Source organism: Etheostoma cragini, chromosome 12 (assembly GCF_013103735.1).
Source record: "Etheostoma cragini isolate CJK2018 chromosome 12, CSU_Ecrag_1.0, whole genome shotgun sequence".
Taxonomy (NCBI): Eukaryota; Metazoa; Chordata; class Actinopteri; order Perciformes; family Percidae; genus Etheostoma; species Etheostoma cragini.
The window spans coordinates 15608071-15619564 of record NC_048418.1 but is presented as its reverse complement, the minus strand read 5'-3'; the positions used below and the strand labels follow the sequence as shown (position 1 = coordinate 15619564).

Sequence of the window (11494 nt, the reverse complement as noted above, 5' to 3'; positions counted from 1 at the left end):
GTCTTCTGAAGCGAGCTGTGAAGGATTTTAAGTGGAGCTCAGTGAAATCTGAGTTGTGCAATATTAAGTAAAGCGGCTTGGAGTGGCAGTGGGATCATCCTATTGTGAAGCACTTCGCTAATCTTTTGATTTTGACATACTGTATGTAACGGAAAGCAAACCGTTCTCTTTTAAAAGTGTTTTGCGATCGGGCATGTCACAATTGGTTGCGGATTGCGAAAGAAAAGATATTTAAAAGTATTTCCTTCTACCATGGCATAATTTAAATACAGTGCTTAAACGTAATTAAAGGGCACACACTGCTGCCAGATGTGAACCAGAAAGTGATCCGCCATAAAAAGCACATCAAACGCCTTGTGTCTGTATTGTTACATTCAGTGTTGTGGTTTTAATATGGTCCTTAAAATGTGGATCAACTGTTTGCAAAAGTATAACAGTCACAGTAGTGAAGCACTCTTTTTTTTTTCTGTATTAATTTTCATTTAAATACCCTTAAAACCCAGTCTTACAACCTCCAACGTGAACCTGAGCCAGAGGCTACAGTAGCTAATACATGCTGATTCCCTGGGATTTGTATTTGTTTCTTCACAGGTTGTCCAGTCAGGAGGGAAAAATATTGAACTTGCTGTCATCAGACGGAATCAGCCACTGAAGGTGAGTTGCTGCAAATGGCATCTGTTTTTGTTGTTGCTGTTTTACCTTTTTTTTTATTGAATGGCTAACATTGCTTTTCTTGGCCATTTGCAGATTTTGGAATCCAAGGAAATTGAGACCTTTGTGGCTGAGATTGAGAAGGAAAAAGAGGAAGAGGCAGAGAAGAAGAAGCAGAAAAAATCCACTTAAAGCAGATGACTAAGTTTTTCTTTATTGCACTTGGATGACAATAGCATATTTGGATTGCAAATTCTAGAGGGGTTACTTCTCATTCATTTCATTGTGAAGAGTTAAATCATAACTTGAGATCTGTTGATGTTTAAATGTTATGCACCCATGTCTGAGTGATATTGTACAGTTTGCAAAAAATATCAAGTTCCTATACTTCCAGCTGTTAGGTTGACTGTAATTATAACCACATACATAGATCTCAAGTTAAGGTTTAGATCTAAGCGCTTACAGGACATTTTTATATCATACACCACACAGTTCTGATGCTGATACATCTCAAATGTTGGAACAAAGCGGTTTGTAACATTCAGAATCATAATGAAGCTAAATGTCCAATAAATGCTGACTTGTTTGTAAAACGTTTTTGTTATTTTATTTTTTAAACTAGTTCACTCAAATCCTTTACTGTTGTCTACGTGTAAGACTGAGTAATATTTTCTTAACATCTGGTGCACTGACTCCTTTTTAAGGGGAAAGTAGAGGAACTTAATTGTTATTGATCATCTTACTGCAAAGCAAGTACTGCGATAAAGATGAGTACAGTTTAAACCCCCACTAGCGGCAGTATACTGTGTGGCTGTAAAGTGCAATGGTTTTCATTTATCAGCATTCTGTCACACACACCTAGAAATGGGGAGGGGGAGGTAGCTCAGATTGCTTTATAAAGTGTTCACCTCTCCCTCAGTCATTTAAAACAAATTAGTGATGAGTGAATGAAGTGTCTAATGGTAGCCCAACGAGACCCCCTTTTGCCTCTCCTTTTTTATTTCACCCTAAATTCGCTTATCAAGCAACCGCTGCTCTGAATTCTCAACGACACAATTATGGCCGGCGGTGTGGTAGGGCTGCTTAATGGGATCCTGGCCTCAGACCCCAGTGGGAACTTTCAGTGACTTTAATCTGGAGCCCTTTGAAAAGTTGTACCGTGCTGTGCTGAAGAGCCCCGGGGGGTTCCCTCTGACTCTCACCAAAGACATAATGGTGAATGGTAAAGTCCTTCATTTAGAGTCATCTCCTCAAGCCAGGATTTCCTGAGTGGGTGCCCTGGCTTCCTTGACTGTAGCAACTGCACTTTGTATGCAATTTGTCTTGTTTGTGAGTCTTATAGGTTGGTCTTTGGTGTTATCAATTAAGCCTTTGACATAACTTCCCATATGTCATGTCATTGAATCCTAGGAGGGCAATACAACGGGGTTTGTTTGAGTTAGTCTCAGCCATTTGGTCCACACACTTATTCCCCCTCTAATGCAAGATGATTGTACTGTTATCACCACTGGTTTGTTGATGCTCAGGTTGCAGCCAAACGGGTGCTAATTCCACCGGATGACAAAACAAGCCATAGGTAAACTTTTATAAAGTTTATTCTGGGTAATCCTTCTGCTACAGAGGTTATCTGATCTATCTTGTCAATAGAGCAAGAACAGCTTATTTTGTGCTGCTGCTAAGACTCCTAGTCTTTTGAACTGCTTCTGGGAAGAGTTTTCTATCTTTTCGTTTTCTTTTTTTTTGCCTGCATTGTTGTTGCCCATAATCAGCGCTACTGTGCCTCAGGACAAAGTCCATCTCTCTCATCGCTGGCTGCTGCTCATCATTAATGCAGAAAATAATGGCTTCACCAGAGGTCATCGACGGAGGAACGAGGCCCGGGGACATGTACTCTCCAAGCAAGAATGCACAGTGCTGCGGGCTGTCGACTGAGTGCATTGTTTGTTTGCGCAAGCACACACACAGAGCTTACAGGCCAATTGCATATACACATTGCACACACTATTAATGTGAACACAAAACAGATTTCTTTTTTAAAACTGTACCCAAATCTCCTTTTCCCTTGTTCTGTCATGCACATACACTTTAGGCAAAGTGTGTTCTCAACTGAGGAAAACATTGAGCATGTTACATCCGATTTTAGTATTTGGTTGTATCTAACACCAACACTCTGATAATAATAATAATATCCATTACTCTTCTCTCTAGCTGATTTCCAAGTCACAGGCCGATTTCACTTTGAGGCTCTACATTTGTGTCATGCTAATGTGCCACCCTGTGGCCATATTTTAAAGTATGCCCCTCCTGGGATGTTTAAAATTTGTCAGTGCTGAATGTCCTTAGGTCCAAATAAGGAAACTGCTTCAAGGGTAGAAGCACACAGACATTAGCATCCCTGTGGAACTGAGGTTACATTAGTCTTCTGTTAAGACTGCTGAATTACTCAAGGTGTTATCACCTTCTACCAGCAGAGCGCAGTGTTGCATAAAAGCAGTGTTCCTATCATATCGCTTACACTCAGCATCTCACTTTTCGACCTACAGATTGACAGTATGAATCCTCTAACCAGCAGTGAGCTGGATCTAGGGGCTGCTGACGTGCTTTTGTTTCTGTGCTCTAACGCACAGCTACGGAGGCTTTCTGAAGAATTGACTCCATCGAGGGAGAGTTATTTTGCTTCAAATTGTCGGATGAAAAAGCAACATTGCTTGTGTCCCCAAGCGATGGCCAAGCTGTCAAAGTGTGTTGGGTCACAAAAGGCTACGCTCTCAACACTGTCCCTTTTCTACTTGTCACATGTCGACAGTAACACACTACACTATTTGTGTACCGCGGATTCGCCCGCCTCCACATATGCCCTTTAGGGCTCTACGACAGTATGAAGAAAAAGTTTGGGCATATTGGTGTGCTGGCTTACATATCCATAAGCGATCAAAATATGTTCTCTTTTAATGTTCTCTTTTAACTTCTAGCTCCAGGGATACATTTTGAATATCATTCTATTATCTCATATCACACATCTCATCTTCTTTGTCCTTAAATCTCTCTCTCTCTCTCTTTCTCTCTCTCTCTCTCTCTCTCTCTCTCTCTCTCTCATCGCACAACACACAGCACATTTCTTGAATACACCCTCCACTGTTATCATCATCACACAGGAACACATATGATTGAGAAACAGATACCACCTACAGCTTTGGTTGCTTTTTATACCTTTTTTTCCCGTGAAAGGTGCTTGGATGCTAACAGTTTCTGCAAAGAGAGCAGGCATGGTTTCGAGTTACCCCTCAAGAGTCACCTGTCAGGGGGTTTGTCTCAGGGGAATACGAGTGCATCCTCCTCTAATTGAAAGTAGACACCACTGGGCCAGAAAGAGAAGCATAGAGAACAGGAGAGACAAGGAAGGGGAAGGCAAATGAGACGGAGAGGCAAAAAAGAGCAGACAGAGCTAAAATAAACAATTCCCAGGATGCTGCAGGCCAAAAGCAAATGGCCCTGGGCCTCCATGGCCTCTCAGAGCCGTGGCAGAAGCCAGTCACACACATCACATAGCATTACACGGGATGGGGTTACAGGAAAATGTCAGCCGACGCATAAGGAGGAACCATCAGCCCATAGGATAATTCGATTGCCTGAGGGAGGTGCAATCTTGCATTCCCACGATTCCTCTCTTTCCACCCACACCCTCTTTTCATTGTATTTTTGAATCCATTATTCTTCCTCAGTTATTTAATGTTTTCAATTCTGTTGTTTGCTCTGGTAGCCACGTATATGTAAATGTTCTGTTTTATTGTGAACGGAGGCTACGGGGTCCTTGCAATGGGTTTGCTACAGTAGCATTTCTGTGCAGCCTCCTTTCTAACCCTATGGGAATTGTATGGGCCATTGGTTTGTGCAATGGCCTCTGGTATCTTGATTTATAACCTGACTTGTCAAAGAAATCCCCCCCCCCCCCCTTCGTCAACCTCCACTCCCGCTGTTTTTGGTTACATGTCACTGGTCATGGAATGAAAAAGAACGAATCGTGTCCCTTTGAGTCTCGCTCTTGTGGCAGATGTGATTAAGATGCAACAATTTAGAAATATGATATGAGTCAACTCATCCCATGCATCTAAAGCAGATGTGTATGGTTGAAAATGTACTGTTTTACATCAGCTCTACAAATACAAATGTTCTACCTTGTTAGTGCATGCTACTTGGAGCACAGAATTGGTACGCGTTGGTCCATGAACGTGCAGCTGCATATTGTGCGCGTGCATTAGATAAAGACAGGGAGAAGGATGGAGAGAAAAAAAGAAAAAGAGACAGCGAGGGAGTTCAGCGTAGATATCTGAGTGCGTCTGACAGAGAGGACAGCCCTGGAGGCAGGTCCCAGCCCTTCAGCACCGAAAATGACACATGACTGCTTTGACTTTTGTCATCCCCCTGTCTCCCTCCGCCCCCAAACCCAAGCCTCCAACAAACACTGAGGCTAGTAGATGCACATACACACACAAACACACACAGTCACACACTGTATACTGCTTAGATTACATTATCTTTATCCCCAGGACATGAACCCTCCTTGTTGGATGACATTTGGGCTTGTGCAGCACTAAGGTTACCTTTCTTTGCCCCTGAGTTAAAGATGCCTGTCTGCAGCATGCATTCGAAATGAAGGACAGGAAAAAAATCAGATGAGAAAGATTTCCAAAAGCACTTTGATCAGAGGCATCAACAGTCACGCACAAACTTGTTAAGCAGTATGTAAATTTGGGCTGATACTGAATAAAGTTGCCAGAATGGCATGAATCCATTGTGCTGCGATGATCAAAATAAAAGAGGGCTTCATATGCTGGAGGGCAAGAAAGTCACAGACATGAAGGTTTTTTTTTTTTCCTTCCTCTTTTTTTCTACAAAGGGGCTGATGGGATGCAGAGAGGAGAGAAGGAGGGGAGGGAAATGAAAGATAGGGGAAAGCCTGGAAGGATCTCAATCTAAATTAGCCGAGTAGAAGGAAGACTGTGCTGAGTGAGACATATAATTAAAACCAAAGTGATGAAACCATCAGTACTCATTCATTCACTTGCCAGATGAATTTCTGAAATTGCTACCATGATGATCAGAAGATATTTCAAAGTTAAAGGTAAATGTTAAAGCACACCGATCTCCTATTTACTCTGTACTGGGCTTTCTCTCTCAATCTCTCTTCATCCGCCTTCTCTCTCCCGGTTTCTTTATCCCTTCCTCGTTTCCTCTTTTTTTTCCCTCTGTCTGACACCCTGAGATGAATAGAGGCTGTCACTGAGACTCTTGTAGCCTGTCAGCTTTTAAACAAACAGTTAGCAAAAGGATCCCTTTTACAGGAAACCTCCCAGTCTGAGGTGAGGTTATCAGCGTTAGCTTGTTATGTCCTGTCGGTGCAAGAAGACCCGCCCTGTCATCGAAGTAAAGGATAGGACCTCAAGCATGTACCGTCTCATGCCTCATCATACCGCACTATACATGCATGCTGCTTTGAATCATTGAATTCATAAGATTGGTTTGGTGGCAGTGATAGCAGCGTTCTGCATTTTGTCCTGAATGCCTAAAAGTCTCATTTATTCTGACAGCCTGCGTCTGTAACCAAATGTCCCTGGCAGTTAGAGGGAAGCATTTAACTGAGGGCCCTTTACCTCCCTCCAGTGTAGTGTACCTCCACTAAATCTGTCCTCCCGACAACAAATGTCGCTGCAACTAAAAGGCCCCTCAAAAAAAAAAAACTGACTTTTGTGAGAGAGAGAGAGAGAGAGAAAAACAGGAAATCATCCCCCTCAGGTGTGTTCCCTCTCACTCTTCCTCTCTGCACCTGCACTGAGTCTCTCAAGTCCTCCATGTGTCTCTCCACACAATGGAGACAGTGCATAGCCTTCGGCGCCTCTCTCCAGCTGAGAGCCACCTCTCTCCAGAGGACAGGAGAGGGAAACTGCCAGCACTAACAACTGATCCTGGCAGATAAAGGAGCAGATAGAGCGAGGAGAGAGTGCCTTGGACAAACCTTGCCGTGCTCTGGTCTTCAGGGCTGCTTCCCATAGCTCTGAGACAATGACGATAACAACTGTTAGGGAAAAACACTGCAGATGATGAGGAGGTTGAGCATACATTAAGAATTAAGAGGTTCAGCATACAGTAAGAAAGTTGATAAATGACCAATGATTGTAGTTACACTTGTCTTAAAAACCTCTTTTTTATAAAGCTACATACTAAACACAATTTGTCAACAATTTTCATTCACTTTACATAGACATGAGTTAAACTGCACAGTATTTGAGGAAAACCCCTGATATTGATTCAATTTGTGACCAAAATTGAATCCGTCACCATCAATTTTTTTTAGCTCAGAAAACATCATTATTATTAGTTACATACAATCACACAGTAAAATGTAGTGAAATTCAGTCTCTGCATTGAACCCATCCTAAGCAGTGGAAGCAGTGGACAGCCTCATACAGCTTCCAGGAAGCACCTCGGGGTTCAGTGCCTGCTTAAGAACACTTAGACATATGGCCGGAGGAGCCTGGGATTGAACCACCAATCTTGTGGTTAAGGCCTCACCCACTCTACCTCTAAGCCACAGCCTCGAACACAAACGACAAACACTGGGCTGTTCAGGCCTTTTTTTTATGTGCTGTAATGTAGTGCCAGACAGGATGACCTAGCACCAGATCACTGTACCACTCACGCTCCTGGGGGGAGCTGACTGGAACAGCAGTTAGGCGAGACGACGCTCGCAGGTCGCCCAGGTCACAGCTGGGAAGCCCCAGGCCCAAGTGTTGACCTGATGTGATTAAGTGTACATCCAGCTGCATGGAGAGTGCGTGGCAATAGTGTTACACCTGGAGAATTATCTTCTTTTTTTTTACTAATGCAATGCATGTTTTGTGTAGGAATCCACAAAGAAAATTGGCTATTTTACTGTTATGTTATGAGAGCTGGCTTAGATATATTTGCATACATTTTCTCTTCTAATTTCTCTTACTGATCCATGAGTTTGCGTATGTATACATTTGACATATATTAATGGTTAACATATGTAATGCGTGTGTGTGTGTGTGTGGTCTATAAGAACCAAGCTCCTGGTATTTGTCCTGAGAAAGACCTTGATAGGAATGGGGTCTGAGTGAGAGTGCTTATTTTATTCTCTCCCATGCTGCTGCAGGCTATGGCTGTATTAATGCAATGGCAGGGATCTTTGAAGTTGTGACTTTATGAGACAAAAGCTAATTTCCTTTCCTTTGTTCATTATCGAAAGAGACTTCCAGCCGGGCGGAAAGCATGCTGTGCTAATTATTCCATTCATGAGTTGTCTCTAAAGTATGTAATGGATTTCAGTGGTCTTTTCACAGGTAAGCAGGGTGATTTGGCATACACACTAATGTCAACACGCTGATTTGCATCAATTGTATGTTTTAAATGCATGAAATTCTCACAGGATAAAGATGAACACATGTCATATCTTCATGTACAAGATCTACTGTAAGCAGAATGGAATTGCAACTTAAAGTGCTCATATCATGTTTTTTGGCTTTTCCTGTTCCTTTTTTGTGACAAATGTCTTTTTTATTTACATAGTGAAAGCGCCCAAAGTCCACCCCTAAGGGACTCATCATCTCCAACAGAAAACACCGTTCACATAATGCTCCATACAGCTCTCTCAGAGACTGAGAGCATAGGTATGTAAGCAGATAACACAGGTACAGGCTAATTATTGCTAACTAGTTAACATTAGTAATTAGACTTAAACAGCTAACAAAAGCGTTTCCTTTACTGTACAGTGATTGTCTACTACGTAACAGCAAGTTTAGGTTATGACACAATTGTTAGCCTATTTTAAAAAGAAATGCCTGCTACAGGGCCATAATGTGATAAACAAGATGATAAAGCCTTTTATACATTGTCATGTTTCTTTAGAATTAAACGATGGAAAAATAGAGTCTTTAAACACTTCAGATTTAAAGTTATTCACTATTTAAAGTTTTGTAAAATGAATGGGAGTCAACGGAATGCTGATGGCGGGTGATGGCTTGTTAGCAACAAAATACAAAATGGCTCCATAGTAGGTACGCTTTGCGGAGGCTGGCTTACCCTCTTGGTGCTTACCTAGCTGCTGCGCACGTGCAACTCTCAACAAAGATTGAACAGAAGTGGGATGTCTCACTCTGTAGCTAAAACAGAGAGCTCAACACACAGGGTGAAAAGAGGAGCTGCAGCAATGTGCAGAACAACAGAAATATGGTGTTTTGGGAAAATGAAACCATGTAAACGTATTCTAATATAAACTCTTAATGCAATTATGAACCTGAAAATAAGCATAATATGAGCACTTTAAGGTGTCCAGGTTGACAGTTGGTTGTAAAGTAAACTCAAAAGCAGGATAGATACAGAGCTGCACATTCACTCATCGTCTGAACAAATATACCCTCTGTCGACCTATAAGACCAAAACCACTTTGCAACTCATTAAGACCTGGACCCGATTTCCCAAATGAGTTTCAGAGTTTGTAGGGCCAAGTTAGGCGTGTGACATAATGGGATTTCCATTTTTCCCTGAACCACAACTTGGCAGAGCATGAAGGGAAATGCAACATTCACATTTCCTCTTCACAGCGTTACCAGGATGCCACCCACAACACCTGAGCACTCCCAATCAGAGAGTGTATCATGTGTGTATCCTGCCACTCAGAGTCAGATCAGCAACAGCAAAAAAAAGGTGTAGTAGCGATGATACAAGTAAAGCCATAGACCTCTTTCACTGCTGCCTGACAGCCCTCCTGCTCTTCTTCCTCCTCTTCTTCCTCCTCCTCCTCCTCCTCCTCCTCCTCTCTCCCCTGCTTTGTTTGTGCTCATTTCATTCTGTGTGCAGCCTCCTGGCAGACAGGTCAAGGTTTACCCTCGCACCACACACCATTTCCCTCACACACCGCCCGGGGGAGGAACACTCGAGGCCCGAGGCAAGGGCAAGCCCAAACAGCTCACACAACACTGCCACCTCTAACCATACTGATATGAAGAACAGAAGCACTGAGCTCACAATCACACAGTTGGATCTTTGTCTTTTCTTTTTCCTTTCTTTCACCATTTATACATTTTGCTTTTTTCCCTTTCTTTCTTCCATGCCCTTTATGTTATTGTATGTTATTGATTTCTGTCACTAGTAAGGTATATGTCTATTAACCGACAGATTTAATAGAGCGACAATAGAAAGCTACTCATTTGTTCCTCCCCGTAGTGTAAGTGTTCATTTTGAGAGTCTGATACTAACCCTGGCTAGGAGCTAGTGCTGGATTTTTAGCTGTAAATGGAAAACGCCTGTGGGCTTTTCATTTTCTGGGCCCAGACGTTCCCTTCATGGTGTCGGAGCCCTTGTGTTCACAGAGTTCATGTTTTGCTGCAGGGCTTCTTTTTTATTTTGTTTTATCTCATAGCTTAGACTAGCAGGGCTTTAACTCCCAGAGGACTCCTGCGTAGCAACAGCAGAGATCAACAAAGTAAGTTTGTTTATGTTGGCTGTGTCCGCATGTTGTCGACTTATACATTTCTCAGTCTCCATTTCCTGCCTCTCCTTGCCCCAGGGGAAAGGAGCCCTCTAATTGGATCTTGTTCTAATTGAGCCTAATACTGGAGCTAACCGGAGTTGGGCCCTGTGGCTAATGAAGAGCTGAATCAAAACTAAGCACTAAAACTTTGGCTGTGCGTATGTGTGTGTGTGTGCATGTCTATTGCTGCGTTTTTTGCTCTACATTCTATCATGAATGCATCATTACTTTTTTCGGTCTTTGCCTTTTACCTTACATTGTCTACAGCAAATACGTATTCTTAGACCGGGAATAAGCCTTTGTGAGTACCATAGACATATAGAATGTTGTACTGGTTTTCGAGTCATACTGAATTTTTTGTGGATAATTGTTTTATTTTCGCTAATTAAACAATTAAAATTGCAAGTAGCTTACTCACAAACTCACACTGACGTTTAGCATGCTGCAGATTCTCTGCAAGAGGGAGCTGTTTAGTCAATATCAGGCCAGTTTCGGGTTCCATCAGCCGCAAGTTGTACATATACTGTGTGTTGCCTCCTACAGGCAAAGAAATGTATACAACTTTGAGACCTGTGTCCTTAAAGGTGTCATGCTATTTATACGAGAGGATACCATCCATCAAATACGATGTATACTGTAAATATATCTAAATGGTAACACAATTCAGTGTGTGACTATCAAACACAAAATGTTAACTTTTAAACATTTTGTCATTATCTCATTCCTTGGCTTGGGACTTTCAAAATCTATAAATGTTAGTCCTATTGTTTGAGAACAGGAACAACTCTTTCCCAAATCTAAAAACTAGAGTGCTCAGTGATGTCATCAAGTATACAGTCTGGAACTGCTCCGTAGACGATGTCTGGGAAAGATATTCTAGATAACATGTATATCATGTTTCCATCTATTTGTCATTACTAAGCACATTTTTTAAATGTCGGAAAAAAGAAAAGAAAATGTGAATTAGAAGCGTTTCCATCAACTGGTTTAGAGTGAATAAACTAGACTACGCAAAGCAAAGTTTCGTCACAAGTTTACGTTACGCTTGGTTGTAAAGTGCAAAGCGGCTCGCTAAATCAAAGAGTTTAGACGTTAAGTTCTTTGGCTGAATGGTGAGAGGTAGTACTTGTACAAGTTGGCCACCTGTGCAGAATACAGGGTCGTGGCAGAGACGTTTGGCATTTGTAGGAGCCTTCGAAGTCTACCTCGGCTGCATCCTTCGAAGCCCACAAAGGCGTTACCGAGCAGTCTCTGAAATGAGGTGGTCTGGTCTACAGAGCCTTTTCTGTTAGC

At 42.2% G+C, this 11494-nt stretch overlaps 1 protein-coding gene across 1 annotated transcript in view; it reads left to right on the top strand.

Moving 5' to 3' along the window:
* Positions 1 to 1244, top strand: part of psma8 (proteasome 20S subunit alpha 8) — a 6164-nt gene extending 4920 nt beyond the window's left edge. The window contains exons 6-7 of the mRNA XM_034887756.1: positions 592 to 654; positions 748 to 1244. Of these exons, the coding sequence (XP_034743647.1) occupies positions 592 to 654; positions 748 to 843 (159 nt within the window). The 3' untranslated portion in view covers positions 844 to 1244. The remainder of the gene's footprint in view (positions 1 to 591; positions 655 to 747) is intronic.
* The last annotated feature ends 10250 nt before the right edge of the window (positions 1245 to 11494 follow it).